Source organism: Bacillus rossius, chromosome 16 (genome assembly GCF_032445375.1).
Source record: "Bacillus rossius redtenbacheri isolate Brsri chromosome 16, Brsri_v3, whole genome shotgun sequence".
Taxonomy (NCBI): Eukaryota; Metazoa; Arthropoda; class Insecta; order Phasmatodea; family Bacillidae; genus Bacillus; species Bacillus rossius.
The window spans coordinates 4,554,044-4,578,082 of record NC_086343.1 but is presented as its reverse complement, the minus strand read 5'-3'; the positions used below and the strand labels follow the sequence as shown (position 1 = coordinate 4,578,082).

At 41.2% G+C, this 24,039-nt stretch overlaps 1 protein-coding gene across 1 annotated transcript; it reads left to right on the top strand.

Annotated features, from left to right (window-relative positions):
• The first annotated feature begins 1,863 nt into the window (after nt 1–1,863).
• LOC134540293 (transmembrane protein 151B-like) lies at nt 1,864–22,994 on the top strand. Its single transcript, XM_063382952.1, has 5 exons — nt 1,864–2,427; nt 9,484–9,707; nt 13,869–14,086; nt 16,705–16,982; nt 21,038–22,994. Exons 1-5 carry the CDS (start codon nt 1,864–1,866, stop codon nt 21,686–21,688), a joined length of 1,935 nt encoding a protein of 644 aa, XP_063239022.1. The 3' UTR covers nt 21,689–22,994.
• The last annotated feature ends 1,045 nt before the right edge of the window (nt 22,995–24,039 follow it).

Here is a 24,039-nt window from a genome sequence, read left to right as displayed (position 1 = left end):
AATAATTATTTAACTCAAATTTGTGACTAATAAAGTAATATAAGCATACACAGTGGATGCAAGCATTTATGTTAAGAGGAAATGAGCCAGAAATTAAGTTATAGCGAGAAAAAACGAAAGGTGTCATGACAATGTAAAAAAAAAATTTGCATACATCACTCTATATAAGCAAAATACTTGCAATACTATTAAGACAGATTATTAACTACAAAATACACGGAAAACATTATTAGCCTACTATCTTATATGCCTACATGCCTTTATAATTGAATGTAGGCACCACAACTTATCGCTTTCCAGATACATTTAAATCTGTAGGTAAACAATTAGTACCAAAAGCGTAAATGTATTTATCTAAATATATACAAAAAAAATGTCAATAAATTTACCTGCACAGCTGTCTCTGCCTTCAGTTTGAGTGAAGTTTCTCCGTGTAAATTAGACAAACGCTGAGATGGGACTGCAGTTGGCAACAATTTCTTTTTAACAGGCAGTCCTAAAAGTTCATTTTTTAAGTCTCTCTCATAATCCCCCGGTAAAAAATGATCTGAACACACTCTTGCATTGTTAACATTAATTTTGTCAGCTCGTTTGCATAGAATCATCCATTGTTTCTGCAGGTCAACATTCTTCGGGAAGCTGTGGTAAATAACACCTACTGTTTTACGACCGTAATTAGAACACTCTGCTACGGCACAATTACTATTATTTCTTCCCATACTGAAAGTAAAGATTCGGTCTTCTAAATATTGTATTACATAGAATTTTGCCTCTGTAGCCTACACTGGTCTAGTTACATTGGTAACCTACGCTACACTAGTGCGGTGCGCTGCGTGGAAGCGACGCGATTGTCCGCGCGGTGACGTCACGTCTGGGTTGAGTGGAGGGGATAGAGCCAGGCAAGCCCGGAGTGGCCTACCTGAAATAGTCTAGTTACATTGAGACGACGTGGCGAGTGGCTAATTCCACACCTAATTAAAACAGCGGAAGGAATTCCGCGCCCCTGAACCATCATTAATGTCGACACTTCCTGTGGGTACTGTCCCAGCCGCGAGGCGGGATCTCCAGCTAGGACTAACCCAACAGAAAACACCAACATTTATTTATAACAATCCATATAAATAAACATGTAAATGTTCAGTCTTTCATAAAACCTTTAATCTCTTAAAATTCTTCACCGATTGATTTGAAATTTTACACAACGTTACAATTTGTATACTTGTCACACCTATGACACGTAAAAAGATACAAAAAATATATAGGTATATAGAGAAGATATATATAGAGGGAGATACAGATATAGAGGGAGATATAGAGGGAAATATATAGAGCTAGAGAGATAAAGAGAAATAGAGAGAAGTAGATATTAATGTAGATAGGATATAGAGAGATAGTAACACATAATTATAGAGATAGGGAGATACTTTGTATATGAGTAATTAATTCATAAAATTCCAAAAAAATAATATTGAGTCATTGCAACTAATGGCAGTCAGTTACTAGTTTTTAATATATTTGACTCTTTAAAATTTTTTAACTTTCTAGAATACGTTTGCCCTATTTCACTCCACGCAAATTAGAAGTGGTATCCCTTATTTATTCCATGCAAATACTGGAATATATCCCTAATTCACTGAACGGAAAAGCTGGGATTATTTTCCTTAATATCTTTACAAATTTCTGGGATGTTTTGGAAGTTTACTCCCGTTCACACTACTCAAATGCCAAAATGTAACCCTAATTCAGACCATGTAAATGATGAGAGGTTTTCCTAATTCATTCCTTCAAATGCTAAATGGTTTCTTGGTTTCTCTAACTCAGACCCAAGCAAATAATTGGAAGTGCCTTATCCTCACCCTGCTCATGTGTCACTCGCTCGTGTTGCAGCAGCGGCCGATACAGCAGACTGTGTGCGGGGCACTGCAGAGGGAGACCAACTGGAAGTGCCTTATCCTCACCCTGCTCATGTGTCACTCGCTCGTGTTGCAGCAGCGGCCGATACAGCAGACTGTGTGCGGGGCACTGCAGAGGGAGACCAACTGGAAGTGCCTTATCCTCACCCTGCTCATGTGTCACTCGCTCGTGTTGCAGCAGCGGCCGATACAGCAGACTGTGTGCGGGGCACTGCAGAGGGAGACCAACTGGAAGTGCCTTATCCTCACCCTGCTCATGTGTCACTCGCTCGTGTTGCAGCAGCGGCCGATACAGCAGACTGTGTGCGGGGCACTGCAGAGGGAGACCAACTGGAAGTGCCTTATCCTCACCCTGCTCATGTGTCACTCGCTCGTGTTGCAGCAGCGGCCGATACAGCAGACTGTGTGCGGGGCACTGCAGAGGGAGACCAACTGGAAGTGCCTTATCCTCACCCTGCTCATCTACGGCTGCTTGGGCGCCGTCGCTTGGTGCCGTGTGGCCGAGGTGACCAAGGTCAGCCTAGTTCGATCATCTCTTCGCCCGTCTTTATGCTCGCCCATCTGTCCGCCCGTATGTATATATCAAGTATAGCATCTTAGTTGTGTAGTGTGTCTGCTCTCACGCCACACTCCGACACTTTACACTCCCACACGTTGACACTCCCACACGTTGACACTCCCACACTTTGACACTCCCAACAAGGCAATGCTCTACCGCTCTGGTTTTCTGATACTCTGTAACTCGGACACTTTAACAACTTGACATTTTTGACGTTTCGACATGTTGAATACTTAACATTTTTAAATCCGACATTTTACAATTTTACACTTGACGGTTTCTCACTTCTGATGCTTCGACAACTTGACATTTTATCGCTTTGAAAGTTGAAACTCCAACACGACTATGCTCTAGCGCTCCGATTTTCCGATACTCCGTAACTCGGACACTTTAACAACTTGACAACTTGACATTTTTGACGTTCCGACATTTAGAATACTTAACATTTTGAAATCCGACATTTTACATTTTTACACTTGACACTTTCACACTTCTGATGCTTCGACAACTTGACATTTTATCGCTTTGAAACTTTGACAATCCAAATATTACAATGCTCTACCGCTCTGATTTTCCGATACTTCTTAACTTTGACGGTCACACACTCGGGCACTTTAACAACTTGGCACTTTTGATACTTGTCTTTTTTTAACTCCGACACTTTACATTTTACACACCGGCAATTAACACTTTGACACTCAAGAATCTCTGGCACTTAACAATTGGACATTCGGACACTGGCTCTTTGGAAAAATTACAGCTGGAGACTTTTACACTCCTTCTCTTTGACAACTTGACACTTGGACGATAGACTATCTGACTCTTCGCTTCTCTGCCAAGAGCCATCGGCGCCACACGTCCCACCCTACACGCTTGTGATGTAAACACATCTCACACGCAGTGATCTTCTCAGCGAAGCACATCTGTAACACTATTCCCACAACGAGTAGTTTTTTGTCAGGCGGTAACTGAATCATGATTTTCTCCCTACGATAACCTGTTAAGGGGCCCGCCTCGTCAGGGGTGTATGTGTGTTAGTGAGGCGGGATGATAAGCGCGACGCTGAATGGTATTTCTAGCGCGGTATCGCCTCTACGCGCAAGTCTCTGAATTGGCGCACAGTCTTCTCGTCGTCACAGTTTAACTGTGAAATTTGAGCGGTGACCGTAACATTATATGGCGGAGAAATGAAGATAAAGATGTAATGCAAGTCCCTTAAGTGCTTTTAATAATCTGTACTGGTTGTTTTACGCCTAAAAATTACTCCGAAAACACGCGTTTTAGCCATTTTAACTCTTCTAGAAATACAGTTTAAAAACATGATCCAAAATCAAAAGTACTTTTCGGGCCTCAGCGAACTATTAAATTCTTTTCGTAAACATACCCCACTAGGATATCATGAGTAGTTTTGAAATCGCGTTGTTTTTCCTGAAGCTCTGCGCACCGTCTGTGTGACCAGGTAGGCGGGCCCCTTAAAGTGGCATTCTTTTTGAAGATTTCTGGAATAGATTCTGATGCTGGCTACAAACCGAATATGCTACAGTTAGCTACACGTTTATTATATTTCTATCAAAACAGATACACCTACATAACAGATATTTTTTTTACATTGAAGTTTGGTAATTCTTAAATGAATTTCTGTACCTGAAATTTCACATTTAATTTTCGTTTATGTATTTCCATTCACAAATTTTTACCTTTCGTCGTGTATAATATGAACGTTTAGTATTCGAGCAAAATATTTTAACAAACTTGAGTTTCTTTTATTTGATTGTAACACAACAAATTTGGCTTTCCTAACTAATTATATCATTTAGAAAATAAATAATTTAAGAACTGAATTAATCGTAACCCAAGTATTTAAATTGCGGGAAATAATGTACTTATTTTCTATTTTTTTTCGGTGCAACTATTGATAGTGAGTAAATAATTCTTGAGAAGATTTACAATATTTTGTAAAAAAAAAATAATAAGCAACAGTACGACGACTTTAGGAACATGCGCAGAAATCTAACCTGACTGTAGCCAGTAAGCACTGAATATTAAAGAAACACACATTGTGCTGAAGTTAAACAAAAATTCAGACTTTTTTCCCCCAAGAAATGCAACTGTCAATAGTGATATTATAGTTTTTTGAAGGGGGAAAAAATCTGAATTCGTGACATTTGTCGTTCGAAAGGTTTTAAACCGATGTAGCGTCAGAGTAGGAACATTCCCAGAAACCGTCTGGGTTGGAACTAGGACATCGTCAGTGAGGGGGGGGGGGGGAGGGATTATAACAGTTTATAAAAATGGTTTTCAATGAAAGGGACTGCGCACCCTGGAAACTGTACAGACAGCTAGCAACGCACGTCCATTGGACCCATTGCAAAAAAAAAAAACAGCATTTTAACATACACACACACACGCAAAGAGACATGCAAATATTTACACGCAAACACGAACACACACGCTCTCGGCATCATGTGTACTGTTTAGTGTTTTTCTGTGTGTTGTGTTTATTTTTTCTGCCGTGTGAAGTGTTGTGTGTAGATGGTTCGATGGTCCGATGCTCGTTTGGGAACACGCGGACATCAAAGTTCAGCTATCCCAACCCCCTTCCACCCTCCCCACCATTTCCTGTTCCGGTCTTCCGGTGGTGGGTTGGGGGGGGGGGGGGGGAGTCGCTTTACTGATAACGGCAAACGAGCACCGAATCACCAGCCAGCACTGTAGCGTTCAATAGTAGCCTGTAGCTCCACTGATACGACAGTGGTTGTGTTAGCTCCACTGATAAGACAGTGGTTGTGGTAAGACGAGCATGCCGGCCACGAATTCAGTTAGCGCTGATTGTGTTGTCGTGTTTCTTTCACGTTTCATAGATCAGTTTTTTTTTTTTTAATCGTTTACGTGTAGTCAGTAGAAAGTAAACGAATGTTAAATATTACATGCAAAAAAATTAGTTAGTGAACCGCGTATAGTGATAGTCTGCCAAAAATATAAATTAAGCATTGCTGATTGTTCTTAATGTGAATTTCTTAAAAACCTTCTGAGACTTAACAACAAGAATAAAGGGGTCGTTTAAATATTTTATTGGGAAATTTTAAGTGGGGCTTGTTTGATTCATGTTATTTTTTTTTATGGGTTTCCTGAGCTGCATTTATAACTTCTTTCAACTTATTGTGCAGCCATGTAGGAATTAAGAATCGTGGAAGCAACTTTTCACAGTTATATCTTGACTAGCTTGCTGATGGTCAGTGCATTATGGTGCTGTTTCAGTAGGACCTTTCAAAGTAACCTGTGAATTATGAATATGAATAAGTAGGTATTAAACAAAAAAAATTGATATTAAATGCCTTTGGTAATCATCAGTTATATAAGAAATAAAATTATTAATGGATTTCATTTATGAAAAATAAATGTAGGCAATTAATTTTTTTATTAATAAAATCAGGGTATCTAGAAGCTATAATTTACTTATTTAACAAATCAATCATTTATAATATCAATATTATTATTATTTTAAGTATCTTACCAGCGAGCTGTAAATGCGCAGATACCAGAAATAAGACCTTTTAAAAAGTAATCATTGTCATTGAAAATGCCCTTCGGGAGCTATCATTCAAAAATTTTAATTAACTATGATGTATTTTAATTACTTTAACTTTACAGGTTGTATTGTTTAGTAAGTTACTAAAAAAATTTAAATTATTCTAGTTTTATCTGTGGGGAAAAAAATGACAAAATTTGTTTTAAAATATTTTACTCGGGAATGGTTAGGAACATAAATTTTAACAAAAAAATTAATTGGGAGATTTATCCATTTCACTCCAAAATTTATCTGCTTTTATTATAGTTTTATTAGACTTTCGCATGTTGAATCAAAGTAATGAGAGAGAAGAACATCCTTTAGTATTTAGTAGCACCATTGATGCCATGTTCCGATTATGTTGCTAAGAGATAGATGTAGGTGTATTATTAATATAGAAGTAAGCTACAGTCCCTGTAATTTCCTGAACTCTTGAGAGGTGTTTCCCTGTGTGATGGTGGGCGAGTGTGTCCCAATAGCAAACGGCGACGCAGGCAAATGAAAAAAGGCAGTCGTCGGGTTTGTTTTTGAAGAATGGCGGGGCGAAAAATCCAACAGAGCTTCGAGTCAAAAGTGATGATGGATGTGTGGGATGGTTTGTAGCATGTCAACACGGTCGTTCATTGGCTGGCCCAGCAGAAAGAAGCGAAAGCTGCTGCCAATAGAACAGGAGAGGTACGGAAAAAAAAAATTAAATTAAATAAATACATAAAAAAACAAGAACTGCTCTTGTGATCACGTACCAATAGCCAGCCTGCCTGCAAATTAAAACAATTTATTTATATGTAAGCTATTCTCTTCCTGCGTGCTGCCTGTCTATACCGCACACTCCACTTGTAGAACAGGAATATGTACTTCATCACTTGCCGTATCGCTAGCATAGTCGTCTGCTGCCGAACAGCCTCTTTCTGTCTGGTTTTATTTCCTCTTCTTACTTTTGTTTAGTTCAGCTAACTGTATTGTACTTTGTGTGACGCTTTCGATGTGATTAGATAGATGTATTGAAGCATTTTTTTTCTCTCTCTTTTCTTTTCTGAAGATTTCTCCGGTAGATTATAAGAGTGTGTTATGTATGCGATGCATAATCGTTATAGTGGCTGTCATTGGGAAATTTTATTTTTAAGCTTTTGAAGTGTTTCAGCTATATAATATATTTTATTGGGAAATTTTAAGTAGGACTTGTTTGACTAATGTTTTTATGGGTTTCCTGAGCTGCAGATATCGCCTCTTTCAACTAGACTTTCAGCTATGTATGAAAAATTACATTAAATTTCTAACATATGTGAACATAACTTGCTAATAAAATATTATTTTTGATTGATCTCATACATTTAAAATAAACCGTTAGTTTTATTTTTGCTTTGCTGCTTTCAATCATATTTCCTAAGGAAATATTTTTTGCTAACTATGTGATGTATGACAACATTGTTAGTTTGTAATTATATAATTACATAATTACGTAATCAAATAATTGTTAGTTTGTAATTATACATTTCCATTAAAAAGTTGTGGAAATGTAAAAAACTTATTTATTGGCTAAACTTAAGAAATTACGTGAAACGTGTCATTTTAATGTCCGTCTAATTGATGCATATCGAAATGCGTATCATAATAACATTTAGAACATGGGTTTCATATTTTTTCCCTCAGAAATATTTTCATACTGAAAATTGGGGCAGCTTTCAGTTTTTTTTTTTTTTTTTTAATAGTGTGACTGAAGTATTTGCGATTTCAATTAAAAGTACAATGTCTGATGTTCCGTGCTCAATTGTTACCAACTTATTCCCTAATCGATAATTAATCGAGCTAGCTTCCATGATCATGCTTGCGAGTAATTTCCTGCAGGGTGTTTAGATATTGAAGCGATTCAGAAACGCATTTCTGGATGTTTCTCTTCCACTATTTAATGACCAAGTTTCAGGGAATGTGAGGTGAGTCAAATGATTGAATGATGGATGTGCGTAAAATTAAACTATGAATGTATACAAAAAAAATTAAGACAGGTTTTAACAGATGTGGGATGTGGTAGTTTTTTTTATTACGAGCTAAATCTATTGTATCATAATAGCACACCTCGAAAAGATTCATCAAACCAGTCCAGTGAATGTTGACTTGGAACACCCTATCAGAAATCTACAGACGAGAACTGATCATCTGAAACCTTCTAAAACATATTTCCATTTTACCAAATAATTGCGAGCAAAGGCGATGGCAATATTTCAGAATATTCTATTTTGTCTGTAGCCCGGTTTTTAAATGGCCTGCTGGTATTAAGTAACATCTTAAGTGACCTATTTTGCCGGAGCTAACAAAACGGTGTGCAAGATCTTCACTTTACAAATCCACGTGCTATTTGAAAAAACTTAACTTAAAAGATTTCCGAGCCACGTCAGTAAATGGAGATGTTGTTCGAATGCTGGTTTTCGAATTTCGCGGTTCATACCGTGAATACGGCATGACCCTGAAAGCAGCAGAAGCGCATGAGTCAGACATTTTGACATGATAACGTCTTGTAAATCGACGAACGCCGGCTGCACGCACGGAAAAAAAGTGTCACGTTCCGCCTGAGCCGAGCGTACAAGAACCGGCCAAACCACCGTGCGAGAAAATCTTCTATAATATCGAACAGGTTAAGGCGGGCTATTTAACTAATTGTTCGTGATTATATTCATTAAATGATTTAAATTAAATTTTGCAAAAACTGTAAATAATATTTGAAAATTAAAAAAAATAGGTTGCCTGTAAAGTCGGTTTACGGACGATAGTTTAACGTGACAACGTCATAACAAAACATTGATGAAATGATTGCATACTTTTATGAATAAAATTGAATCATTTTTATTGAATTGTCACTATTTTATATGGATATAAAGAAGGGGTGAAATGAAATCTACAATTTAATTGATAAATTTACTTTTATTTGCACTCATAAATTCAAAAATGTTTATTACTTTAACGAAGACATTATTTTAACTATAACTTTCATACATGTTTGCTATTTAACTTCTTCCAACCTGTGTTAATCTGTTAAGGATAGGACGATGATAGGAAAAGTAGGAAACGAATTGGAGTGTTTCAAGTTTAATGTGCCTCGAAAAAGTCAAATGGATGGTTGTTCCAATCGAGTGGAAGAGAGAGAGATGCGGCGCAAGCGTACAATGAGCGTAACGGGACAATGTGCGTAACGGGACACTTTTTCGTGCTTGCAGCCGGCGTTCATCGAATTATTAGACGTTGTCACGTCAAAAGTATCCAATTTTTCATTAAAAGTTTTGTTATGACGTTATCACGTAAAATTATCGTCCGTAAACCGACTTATAAGACAACCGCTCTTTTTTTTTTTTCCTTTGCCGTTCTGGTGGATGAGAAAATTTGTCACGGTGGTAGACCTGGGTCGACGTGAACGAACGGAGGCGCGCGAGAACCCCCTTCGCTGTCCGCAGGTGGTGATCAACTTCTCGCTGTACCCCATCAAGTCGACGCGCCAGATGTCGCCGTGCGACGACGGCTACGTCTACATCCCGGTGGCCTTCATGCTGATGCTGTACCTGGTGTACCTGGTGGAGTGCTGGCACTGCACCGCGCGCATCGAGCTGGGCTACCGCGTGGACGCGCGCTCCGTGCTGGAGAAGGTGCGCCAGATGCGCGAGGCGCTGCCCATCGTGTGGTGAGTGCTCCTTCCATTACCGCGGCTAGGGTTACCAGACACCGACAACGAACAAGGAGGACAATATATATTTTTTTCTAAAAAAAAACCATGAATTAATTACAATGGAGTTACGATATTTTACAATGTTTTGGCATTTAATACAGTTTCAGTATGAAGAATCAAACAAACTACGCATGTACAGCATATTAAAAACACGTGCTTCTGCATGTGCTGCTACCTGTCAAGCTGTCATAGAACTACTTACTAGTGAGGTGACTCTGCGGACAGCGTATTAGTGCGCACCGCGCGCTTTACTCAGAGTGTAACTGCAGGAATCATCTCATTTTTTTAAAAAAAGCCGGACATTTTGGAGCATTAAGGAAAATCCGGCCGGACGCAAAAAAAAATACATAAAAAGGAGGACATGTCCTCCTTTTGCCGGACGTCTGGTAACCCTAGCCAACTCCCCTCGTGCCGGGGTGGTTTCCGCATTGGCGTAGCTGTGTTCATAAAGTCGAGGGCAGGGGCGTAGCCAGGGGGAGAGGTTGTTTTAGGGGTTGAAACCCCACCCCCCACCCCCCTTAGCACAAATCTTTAATTAAATTTCTTATTCATCACTCAAACAAATTTCACATTAAAAATTAATAAAAAAAATTTTACTATTACAATATTTAAAATTTAAATACTGAAAACTGCTAAAAAAATAGCACTATTTTACACCTTAAAATCCAATTTTTTTTCCCGGGGGAGGACCCCCGGACCCCCCACTTTAATACGGGGGGGGGGCATACTTCTTAACACCCCCCCCCCCATACACAAATCCTGGCTACGCCACTGGTTGAGGGGGACAAATAATGATTTGGATGTCTTGCTAAGACGGGGGGGGGGGGGTCCGGGGGTCCTCCACCGGAAAAATTTGATTTTAAAAGTGCAAAATATCGCTTTTTTTTAACCATTTTTTTTTATCTAACCATTGGATACATCGATGTTAAAATTATTTATTGTTTCCTTAAGATAAAATTTGATGAGTGAAGGAAATTACAAATAAAGTTGGGCAGAATAATATTATAAAATATAAATATCACGGTGTAGAAAGTTGGGGGGGATAGTCCCCTCCACCCAAAAAGTTCAGGGGGACACGTGCCCCCTGTCGTCCCCCCCCCCCCCCGGTTCCTACGCCCCTGGGTAGTTGTACACGTCCGCACCCACCACGCCAGTCCCGTGTACGCGTCACTAATAACATCCTGAGTTTCTAACGGATTTGAGCTTAAAAGACGCGCATAGACTGACTTCACTATTGGCAAGTGCGCAAAAGGCTGTATGTACTAGCATACTCAACTAAATTTAACGATAATCCCGAAAACTCTACAGTGATAAGTACAATAATGAGTTAAAAAAACCAAAGATCCTGAAAATTAAATTCTTTCCAAACAATGTATAGTCATACCAAAAAAAAAAAGGTATGGGCCTTATAAGGTAAACTCTAGGTGGCATTTTAAATTGCTATAATTTAATTGACAGACAAACGACATTTGGTTACAAACAAAAATTACAGAAAAATAAATTCTAAACCAAAGTCCCATAAGTCTCTTACAGTGGAGGGGGGGGGGGGGGGATAAAAATGATGACGTCCTTCAGGCCTCAAGAGCCAAACTCCCGATCGTGCATCCTCGGTTTTTTTTTTTTTCGACGTGACAACGTCTAATAAATCGATGAACGCCAGCTGCACGCACGGAAAAAGTGTCCCGTTACGCACTTTGTCCCATTACGCTGTGTCCCGTTACGCTCATTGTACGCTTGCACCGCATTTCTCTCTCTTCCACTCGATTGGAACAACCGTCGATCTGACTTTTTTCGAGGCACATTGAACTTTGAAACACTCCCATTCGTTTCCTGCTTTTCCCATCATCGTCCTATCTTTTAAAATAATAACACAGATCGGAAGAATTTAAATAGCAAACATGTATAAAAGTTATAGTTAAAATAATCTCTTCGTTAAAGTAATAAACATATTTGAATTAATGAGTGCAAATAAAATAAAATTTATCAATGAAATTGTAGATTTCATTTCACTCCTTCTTTGTAGCCATACAAAATAGTGATAATTCAATAAAAATTATTCAATTTTATTCATAAAAGTATGCAATCATTTCATCAATGTTTTGTTATGACGTTGTCACGTTAAACTATCGTCCGTAAACCGACTTTACAAACATCCAATTTTTTTTGACAACTCATGATAACTAATGGTCGATTAGGTTAGGTTAGCTACATTATAAATACTTTAAAACATTATTGACGTTTGATTTGTTAGGATAGCTACATAAAAGATACTGTGAAATCATGTAAACGATTTCCTAGCCCTGTATAGCTACATATTAAAAAAGTTATTTGCTAAGCAACCTTCGGGGAACTTCGGGTGTGGCTCTCTCGTCTGTGAAATGAAGGCTTCCCGTGGCTCTCGAGTCCCTACAGTGGTGCCAACTCCTGCAGAGTGTTTACCCCCCTGGGACCAACTTCAAATCCCACTAGATCTCGATAAAAATGAAACCCTAAAGTTTTCATTGTGCAACCTGTTTGAGAACTGAAATTATTTTCTCTTGAACCTTTAGTCCAGTCATTACGTCGGGGAAAAAAAGGGTTAGAAATGCAAATGAACCGAGAAAGCTACATTTTGGATATTACGTGTGTGGAGGGGTTCTTGAAAAGCTTGACTTCAAATTGTCGACCAAAATTACCTTGTGCATTTTCGGCCATACTTACATTTTCCTTATTTTTCTGCCCAAACAGAGCATAATAATTAAAAAAAAAAAGAACATCCAGTATCTGCAATTTTATATACGTACGAAATTAATTTCGGTTTAAAGAATACATGTTTACTATCCTTGATGTTCTGGAACGATCTCCCATTTCGTATATGTTTGCTGGTAATTTTTGTTTTTGGCCTTCTGGAAAAGATTTGAACGAAAATAATTAATTATTATTCTTGTTTTTTTTATTCCTTGGCACCAAAGAAAAAACATAAACGACTTACTTTGCAATCCAATAAAACCCGCGAGTACACGAAAAACTAACGGACGCAACCTCAACCAGACAACTTAAAAGTGAAAATGTTGAACGTTAAAAAGTAAAAACGGAATTCTCTTTTACCAGTAAGTTGTTGTTGGTCGTAGTGCGAAATTCAGCCGCCAGCGCCACTTGTGTTGCTGTTCTTTTATCACTTTGTTTTCAAGATATACACTTTAATTTCACGGAATTCCGCAGACCTTCCGCGCGGAGTGGCGTGAATGGGCGCCGCCTTTCTGGACTTTTTCGGGCGCCGTGTCTCGGTCCGGGATGACGCGACACGTCACAGCCGCTCTCGTCGGTTCGAGGAGGGCGCCACAGGCACTGAAGTAGCGACTACGGCCTCCGCGGTAGTGCCGCGAGACTGTGTGTGTGTGGACAGGCGCGGGGTAAGGGGCGAACCACTGTCGCGCCCAGCTCCAGCGAGGGAGTGCAAACTGCGGAACTTGACAAGACATTTGAGTGACTTACGAAATGAACATTTTTAAGGGCCAATGATTGGCCATCGGACATTATTCAAGTACAAATATTTATTAGTAATCAATAAAACTGTAATAAAATCCCGTCACGAACCCAGTTTCCCCACATCATAAATCGTAACAATTATTTTGATATTAATTATTTGAATGCAAAATTATTACATTTTTTTTTACCACGCCAAGTAAGTATGACTTCCAACTCGCGTCCATATATTTTTTTACGTGATAACGCCTTATAAAATCGATGAACGCCGGCTGCACGCACGAAAAATTGTCACGTTCCGCCTGAGCCGAGCGTGCGAGAACCGGCGAACCACCGTGCGAGAAAATCTTCTGTAACATCAAACAGGTTGAGGCGGGCTTTTTAACTAATTGTTTGTGATTATATTTAAACAAATTATTTAAATTAAATTTTGCAAAAAACTGTAAATAATATTTGAAAATTAAAAAGGATGCAATTTTTCATCAATGTTTTCTTATGACGTTATCACGTAAAATTATCGTCCGTAAACCGACTTTACAGACAACCCCCTTTTTCTTTTAATATTTTGATTCTGATGAGGTGTGTCCCTCTGGATGCGGGGATGGGAGGTAGGACCAGGGGAGCTGCAACTGAGGCGCGGGCCGCCCGCAGGTGGAAGGCGGTGTGCTACCACTACGTGCGGCGCAAGCGCCAGGTGACGCGCTACCGCAACGGGGACGCCTACACCACCACCCAGGTGTACTACGAGCGGGTCAACTCGCACGCCGCCGGGTCCTGCTTCGTGTTCGCCTGCTGCGGCGTCAAGGACGTCTCCCGGGAGCTGGCCCTCGACCTCAAGGGCCCCATCACCAAGATACGCTTCAGCAAGGGTGCGTCGCCTCGCCCCGCCTCTCCTCGCCTCTCCCCTCGTCTCTCATCTCCCCTCCTCGCCTCTCCTCTCCCCTCCTCGCCTCTCCTCTCCCCTCCTCGCCTCTCCTCTCCCCTCCTCGCCTCTCCTCTTCTCGCTCTCTTCGCCTCACCTCTCTTCGCCTCGCCTGTCCTCGCCTCTCCCCTCCTCGCCTATTCCTCTCTTCGCCTCGCCACTCCCCTCCTTTCCTCTCTTCGCCTCGCCTCTCTTCGCCTCTCCTCTCCCCTACTCGCCTCTCATCTCCTCGCCTCTCATCTCCTCGCCTTCCCTCTCCCCTCCTCGCCTCTACCCTCCTCACCTCTCCTCACCTCTCCCCTTCTCTCCTCGCTCTCTTCGCCTCGCCCCTACCCTCCTCGCCTCTACCCTCCTCGCCTCTACCCTCCTCGCCTCTCCCCACCTCTCCTCTCTTCGCCTCGCCTCTCTTCACTTCGCCTCTCTCCTCTTTTCCTCTCTTCTCCTCGCCTCTCCCCTCCTCGCATCTCCTCGCCTCGCCTCACTTCGCCTCGCCTCTCCTCTCCTCTCTCATAACCCCCAGAGTTTCCCACCTGAAACGTCCTTAAAATCAGATATCGAATCCCACGGGTACCAGAATTCAAATTTTTGCTGTAACGGAAATAAAAATTCAATTCAGTATCATCGCCTTACCAACTTAACCATTAGCCATTGATACGCAAGTCTGGTGTACTGTCTTTCACGTAAAACCAAAAGCCATGTGCCCGGACACAGTCTATGTTTGTTTTGCCCCTTGACTGTCATTGTCGCGTATACCCATCTACATTTGCAGTGAAAAATTGACTTTTCGTCAGACTCCACACGGTGTGTTAATATTACGCACATTTTTTTATTATTGATGGCGAGGAAAATATTCAGTTCGAAAGTTTTCTGGAAAAAATAACCACAATATTTCTGGAAAATTTTCCTTTTTTTTCCGTTATCGACATAGATTTACATAATATAAGATATTTATACAATAATGTATTTTCTACAGATTATTAGGTACTGTTCAAACAATTCTTTATCCCTATCAGTTGATAGAGAGTAGCACCCAACTACCCAACTATCAAATGTTAAGTCAGCCAATATGTAGTAAAAAAAGATTTAACTAAATTTTATTTGGTTATGTTTAAATTTAAATAAATAAATATATATATATATATATATATATATATATATATATATATATATAATTGTGTTTCTGTGAAAGTATGACCCTAAAATATTCTAGTTTTGCAGAAAATTTCGTGCAAAATTACCCGAAAATATTCCCAAAAATACTTTCCCGGAAAACTAAGGCTCTGTTATTGACTATATGCTAGGAGATGTGTTTTACTACGCTTGGCTAAGCTGATAATAACGCGGACCCCTTTTTTTCCCTGAAAATCCATTATATAAGTGGAAATAGCTCAAATATTTTGAAATAGCTCAAATATTTTTAACATCATTTCACAACAGAATGAATAAAATTCTCCAGTGTTTTGAGAAATACCTATAAACGAAATGTTTTAGCTAAATACAGGTGTCCGAAAAGGTCACTTCCCGCCAATGTAATACTCTATGCATTACAATGCGATGTACCAGCCAACCGAACAAAAAAAACTATTAGGCCCTGGATGTTGACAAGACATAGAAATGGCTGATTGACTGGGCCGTGTCACAGCACGATTAGCCACAAGTATTAACCAGACCTTTAAAAACCTAATAAGAATTCAGAAAAATGTGAGGTTTCAAACAGAGTTGTAAAGTCATTGCACTTCCCTGTGTTTTTTTTAATATGTATTGCTTGAGCAGTGGGTGTTTTCGCGGGTGTTCCTAGAAACTAAACAGTTGGTACTTAGTGTTTTAAGTATTATGGAAACAAGTAGAAATCCTAAGTATTTCAATATTACATGTTAAAAGTATATGGTTGTAGCTTTGAAGTCCCATAGAAGCATATTTCAGTCCAAACTTATCAGTCGGAACATAACACTCGGGACTGGGGTATATGAGCAAGAACGGTGGGACAGATCAGTCTGAACTGATTGACTGACGAACAGATCAATAGTGTATAATATCCGGAGCTGGCCCTGGTTTCTGGTTCAAGTGCCGAGGTGTTTGACCACTATCTTGGATCGTGTCGTAACGGCAGCCATCTTGATGAACTTGACCTTGATCTTTGATGTTGACCTTTGACTTAGACCTGGACCTTTTACCAAAGGGAGCTAGACTGGTCGAGTGTGGGGAAGGCTTGAGTTCAGTCCACTCTGTCAGTTCAGTCACACTATCAGTTCAGTCCACACTGTCAGTTCAGTCCACGCTATCAGTTCAGTCCACACCATCAGTTCAGTCACACTGTCGGTTCAGTCACACTATCAGTTCAGTCCACGCCATCAGTTAGTACTGAGCAGCTTGAACTGGGAGCTGGACTGGTCGAGTGTGGGGAAGGCTTGAGTTCAGTCCACACCATCAGTTCAGTCACACTGTCGGTTCAGTCACACTATCAGTTCGTACTGAGCAGCTTGAACTGGGAGCTGGACTGGGGAGGGGGCTACGAGCGCCAGCACGACCCAGCCTGGACCCTGACTCGAGCCTCGCACGGCGCAGGGTTCGCCTTCTCGAACCTGGAGGCCGCGGCGGAGTTCGAGGACCAGCGCGCCAGGTTCTTCTCGGAGCACGAGCGCTACGACGACTACATGGAGATGCGCGAGGGCCTCGACCTGTCCAACGTGTGCCACTTCAAGGAGTACGTGGTGGCGTACAGCGACCCCGACCGCCTGCCCTGGTACTCGCGGCAGGCCGTGTTCTGGGCCTGCAGCCTGCTGCTGCTCTCCTGGCCGCTGCGCATGGTCATCGAGTGCAACACCTCCTACGTGCACTACCAGGTGAGTCGTCCGTGCACCTGCCTGATGCCGGCATCCGGCATGTTCACACACCTCTCTGCCAGAACCTAGCCTGTTCACTCACCTCACTGCCAGCATCCGGCATGTTCACACACCTACTGCCAGAACCTAGCACTTTCACCTACCTCTCTACCAGAACCTAGCCCGTTCACTCACCTCACTGCCAGCATCCAGCCCGTTCACATACCTCACTGCCAGAACCAAGCACATTCACCTTTCTCACTGCCAGCAACCAAAATGGTCACATACCTCACTACCAGAACAAAGCACTTTCGCCTTTCTCACTGCCAGCAACCAAAATGGTCACATACCTCTCTACCAGAACAAAGCACTTTCGCCTTTCTCACTGCCGGCAGCCAAAATGGTCACATACCTCACTATCAGAACCAAGCATTTTCATCTTTCTCACTGCTAGCACATCCACATACCTCATTACTGGCACGCAACATGTGGAGGTACTTCATTACCAGCACCAAACCACTCACATAATTCACTACCAGCACCCAACATGTTCACATACCTCGCCATCAGCACCCAACACTTCATCTTCTCACCCCCAAATCCAGCATGTTCACCTACCTCACTAACAGAACAACATATCACCTACCTAACTAAAAAGAAAACATGATCACGTATCTCAATGCTAAAACTGACCAGGCATAATCATCATCTACATCAACGTGTTCATGAGAGAATTATGGAAATGCATATTTTGTAATTTTTTCTATAGAAATTAAACCATACAATAATATTGGAGACTTGGTTTTTACGACTAGGTGCCTTATTATGGTATTTAATATAATTACTTATTTAATAGTATTATTAGTAATATTTACTAGTTTTGTACTTTTGAAGGGCAGGGCTGAGCACAGACATTTGTGGCCTGGGGCAGAGTTTAGGTTTGTGACCCCTCTCTTTAAAAACATAACTTTTGTACTCCATCGGCCCAAATTTTCCATTTACACAATATTCACCTGAAACTGAAGAAGAGAACCCCAGAGCCTAATCTCTACCTCTCTCTAAAGGACTACACCACCAGATCTGTGTGTAGTTAGTTTAGAAAAATGTATTGGAATGATTATTGATACTGTTTCAGGACAAATAAAAAAGATGATATTTTTTTAAAAAAATGTATATTACTAACTTTAGTATTTAAACAAATTATTATAAAACTAAACAATTATATTGAAATTGTCGTTTTGATAGCTCTTAAAATTTAATTGGAGCATAACACAATAGTGCTTATATTTACTGACACTTAACTTTGTCAAAATATAATGTTAAACAATATCTATTACTTAAGAAATTGAACTTAAAAGCAAGAAAAGTAAAAAAACACACACGGCACAGTTAAGATAACACACACAAGTAAACTAAAACCGTTATCTCCTAGCCTTCATTGCAGCAAAGTCATTCATAGTCGTATGGAAAGACAGCTTGTCTGCAAACTCATGCGCGATGCTAAAATAGCATTAGGTGATCAAGTCTGTCTTCAGTTGTGGTTGACCGTAAGCTGTTTCTGATCAATGACAGTTTACTGAGAGCTCTCTCACCAGATGATGCAGTTGTTGGAGCCACTATGAGAATACGAAGAGCCGTGCAGATTTGAGGAAAGACAGTTTAGGCAATTTTTTTTTTGTAAATCATGTTAATAGTGTCTAGGGCAGATGAAATATGACCACTCAAACACAGTTGAGTATTTTATGGCCTGGGACAATCTTCCCCTTCTGCCCCTCCCCCCTTGTTTGCGGCCATGATGAAGGGATAAATAGTATATCAGAAACTGTGCCTTCGAAGGTGAACATTCCAATATGAATGCCATTTTTTCTTTGTTAAAATTGCCGAAAATTTAACACAGCAGATGCCTCTTCTGCACGTTTAAAAGTTTTAGGTAAAATAATTTTTGATAAAGTTAATAAAGGCTTTTATAGTAGGTACTACCAAACTTTCTCTTTCTCTATGTAAAAATGATTATTTTATTTCAAGGACAAATCTGTGGGCCAAATACTTCCGGGCTAGACTCCCTATCTCGAAAGCTCAAGGTTAAATCATGAGTTAGTGAACTTTTGCTATCAATCCCTGCGGCAGAACTTACCAATTCCATCTACTAAAGAGTAGCAGCCGTGGAAGTGGAGCTAGCCTGAGGTGTGGGTTCATTTCCCACGTCACTTTGTTGGGGCTTGGGAGGGGTGATCCGTTGATAAGGGGGGGAGGGGCTCTTATACGAGGCTTAAATGAAGCAAAGTAAGGACTCACTTCTCCACTTCCCCCCCCCCTCCCTTTCCACTCGCTGCGCAGCCCGCATTCGCTGCAACTCTGCTGAAATTAACCGCTTTTGATGTCCGCTAATTAGCCGGCAAACACCCCCCCTCCCACTGGGTGGAGTTACCGGTCGATGTGATAGGATTAAATTACCACTGATCGCTCTTTCAACTGCGCCGGTCTGAACGCACCAATTACAACTGCTCTGCATTCTTCTCTCTGGGCTCGCTATCATTACCCACGAGCTTAGTTACATGAGCAGGGAAACAGGAGGCCGTATCAGGTGTTCGTGCACTTTTTTTTTTAAATTGTAATGCTAAATATAGGTTTATCATTGTTTCACTAACGACAAAACTAAGAAAATTATACGGTGTTTGAAGGAAATACGTATACACGAAACACGTGTAAAGTATTTTTTATCAAATATTTTCGTTTTTTATTAATGCAAGGAAGTGTTATGACATTGCTTGAGTGGATTAAATTGTTGTTGCTTGAAGTCGGGAACGTGACATTGCTTGAGTGAATTAAATTGTTGATGCTTGAAGTTTGGTGGCGTGACATTGCTTGAGTGAATTAAATTGTTGATGCTTTAATTCGGGTGACGTGACATTGCTTGAGTGAATTAAATTGTTGATGCTTGAAGTTGTGTGACGTGACATTGCTTGAGTGAATTAAATTGTTGATGCTTGAAGTTGTGTGACGTGACATTGCTTGAGTGAATTAAATTGTTGCTTGAAGTCGGGTGACGTTACATTGCTTGAGTGAATTAAATTGTTGATGCTTGATGTTGTGTGACGTGACATTGCTTGAGTGAATTAAATTGTTGATGCTTGAAGTTGTGTGACGGGACATTGCTTGAGTGAATTAAATTGATGATGCTTGAAGTTTGGTGGCGTGACATTGCTTGAGTGAATTAAATTGTTGATGCTTTAATTCGGGTGACGTGACATTGCTTGAGTGAATTAAATTGTTGATGCTTGAAGTTGTGTGACGTGACATTGCTTGAGTGAATTAAATTGTTGATGCTTGAAGTTGTGTGACGTGACATTGCTTGAGTGAATTAAATTGTTGCTTGAAGTCGGGTGACGTTACATTGCTTGAGTGAATTAAATTGTTGATGCTTGATGTTGTGTGACGTGACATTGCTTGAGTGAATTAAATTGTTGATGCTTGAAGTTGTGTGACGGGACATTGCTTGAGTGAATTAAATTGATGATGCTTGAAGTTTGGTGGCGTGACATTGCTTGAGTGAATTAAATTGATGATGCTTGAAGTCGGGTGACGGGACATTGCCTGAGTGAATTAAATTGTTGATGCTTGAAGTTGCGTGACGTGACATTGCCTGAGTGAGTGTTGCAAGTCAAGAGCAGTTGACACACGTGCGACGCGAGTGTTAGCGGCAGAAAGGAGAGGGGGAGTGTGTGTGTGTGTGTGTGTGTGTGCGTGCGTGCGTGCGTGCAGGGGCGCAACAACAAGGGGGGTGGCAAGGGTATTTTGCCTCCTCCCCCCCCCCTTTTCTGAAACCTTTAAATGGGGGCAAACGGGGGAAAAGAAAGTGCTGCGTAATCAATTTTTAGATAATAAAACTGCTTAAATAGCACCATTTTGCCACCTTGAAATACAAATTTTCCCGGGGGGAAAGGGGGCTTCAATAGGGAGGGGTGGGGGGATTGATGATTTTTTTTTATAAAAAAAGGTATATTGCCGCCCCCCTCCCCTTTTTTTTGGAAATTTAGTTGTTGCGCCCCATGTGCGCGCGCGACCTTCGCCCGCAGGTGACGAAGCTGTTCGGCGTGAACTACGACGCCTCGTCGCCCCGCACCCCGGACGCCGCGACGACGACGGCCACGGCTCCCGCCCAGACGAACTGCGACTCGTCGCGCGGCGAGCTGTCGCACGACAGCACCATAGACAGCGGCGACCTGGAGGCCTGCATCCGCGACGACAACCACGCCGTCGCGCCCAGCTACTCCGAGTCGCTGCTGATGGAGGCGGCGCGCTGGCCCGGGGATACCGACGGCAACGCCAACCTTCCGTCGGCGGAGTCTTCGTACAGCGTGCGTGCGGCGGCGGCGGGGGCGGGGGCCAGGCGCTCCTGGGGCGGGTCCTCCTCGTCGCGCGTGTCGGCGCAGGGCGCCCGACTGGTGTTCCTGCCCGGCCCGCTGGCGGACAGCTCTCCCCGGGACCCCTTGCGGGGTCGCGGAGCCACCACCCCCGCCGACGATCCGCCCGCCTACGAGGACGCCCTGCGTCTCCCGGCGCTGACCCGCCTGCGCCGCTCGCTGACGGCCCGCGGAGACATCTGCCGGCGGGAGTCCGCCGACACCACCGAGGTGGTGGTCGTGTCTGACCCGGAGCGCGTGAGGCTGCAGCCCAGGTCCGGCCGCCTCTGCAGACAGCTCGTCACCATGGAGACCAGCTTATAGCAGAGCTGGCCCGCTGCTTCCCCTGGACAGCTGCCCCCCCTCCACTTGCCTCCGATGCTCGCAGTTACATTTCAAAAAAGGACAGCTGCCCCAGGCCGGGCTGTGTTGACCCCGCGTCTGGTCTCCGCTCCGAGGAACCTCCGCCTATTGCTCCCCGTTGCAACAACGTTCCTTTTCAAATTGGCAAAATTCTAGTTTACAGGCTTCTGCCAAAAAGAAAAAAAAACTCAAGACATTCTAGATCTTCCTTCTGGGGTTGTTTTTTTTTACGACAGAAAACTAATTTTTTATTGCAATAAATGTTCGCAGGCTTTCGCGGGCCATTTTGTCTTGAAGTAGCTTGGCTTTCTGGGTTGTTGTAGCCGCGTTCTTTGGCGGAATGATTCACCGCGGCGTTTCGGTTCGAGAATGCAGTCGCCGTCATATCGGGCGATTTCGACCGAAACGTCGGCGAATCATTCGCCAAGGACGCGGTTACAATCCCAGAAGCCGAGCTACTGATTTTATTGCAGTTCGATCGTTTAAAAAAAATTTATTGATGTCAATATATATCATTATCGCCAAGTTGTGTGTGAGTTTTTGTGTTCTGGTACTACGTTATAAATAATGAAGATAGTTTCGTATTTAAACTAACGGGTGTTTTTTTTTTTTTTTTCGTGTGTGCAACAGTACAGACAGGTTAATGTTGGTAGCTTGTTAAGTAATGCGGGTGCCACGGTGCATGTGTGTTACTGTACTTTCAAACAGCTTGCTTCAGCAATGACAGGGACTGTACATTCGAAGGAATGTGGCAGGTATCCAGTGATGTGGGGTAAAGGCCATCAAAAAAACGAGAAAAATATTTATTTGAAAATTGCAGCAAGTATCATTGTTAGCTCACTTGATACCTGTTGATACAGTTGCAATCGCGAACACCCATTAGATTATGTACGAAACTGTTTTCATTATTAAAATACCAGACTTCACACAAGTAGTGCTGATGATAAGCTGACATGAATCCACCATTTCACATATAAATGTTTTGCAAATCATTACAATGTAACAATCTCCTGTCACTAAATTAACACCACAAAGTAATTAGAACCAAAAAGAATACTTTTTTTAATAAGTCTCTAAACTAGAATGCTACCTCACTAAAAGCCACCACAATTTTCGCTATGGCCATGTTAAAGAAGTAGGTATATGATCTCAAAAATGGTACTGCAGCAGTTTTTTGGGCTTTACTTTCGGGGTGTTTCCATAGAGCCGTCAATATTGTTAACAGGAACATTCGGAATGAGACACAATGCATTAGTGACTTATTAATGTTGTGCTAAGAACTGCTAACTGCTAATTTTGTGTCCACAGTTCGTTATGAAGCTTAAAATATAGTAGTTAAGATATGCGAAGAACAAGATTTGAAATATATTTGTGTATGCACCAGCATTTTGATATATATAATTGTTTTTTCTAAATACTCCCATTTGCTATTTTTACAGATACTGTTATTGTCCGTCAATAGCCACATTCGTATTACGCAAGTGTTTCATGCATGTTTGTCATGGTTTCTGACATGATATTTATGTTATTGCGAGAGTTCTTCCATCCAGCATATTAAAAAGACTCTAAAAATATGTTAGTAATTAGTATAAAATCGCTAATGTTGTACGCAAGCATTTGTTGACATATATATTAAGTATGATGTGCAATTATTACAAATGTTTTCCCCATTAAAAAAAAAAAACAGATTTAGTGACATTGGAATATTTCAAAATTTCAATGTGCTAACTATATCAACCATTTGGTTTAGGGGTACTATGTTTACACTTGCTTATTTATAAAAGGTTGATTTTTTTGTTACATTTTGCTTTATTAGATGTTCATTATATCAATTGAATATTCTCAATTTATAAAACACATTTTGTAGTTAAAACCACTGTATATTTTAATATTAATTTCATTTTAAAATGTATGATAAACTGGAGCGAGCCATGCAGTATGAAGCCTCTTTTCTGACTGATGCATTGTTTTTTTTCTGTTGTTTGCCACAGGTGCTTAAAAAATTAATTGTAAGATAAGTAAAACATCTCTTAGTATACAAGATTTTAGGCATATTAATCAGGGTCCACTCATTCTCATTTTTAATTTCATAGCCACTTCGCAAGCATTGGTAGCTATTTCTCAAACCTAACAAAAATTTATAAATGGCATGCCCTTGGCCTAGCTCAGGCTAAGTCGTTAAAGCAGTGATGCCAACTGTGTCTGAATGTAGTGGCGGTGGTAGGTAGACTAACACTAGCGCTGTAAATTGTGTACGAGCTTTTTGAAAGGGGGGAGGTGGACCCATATTAATTTTGAATTTCCTCCAAGAA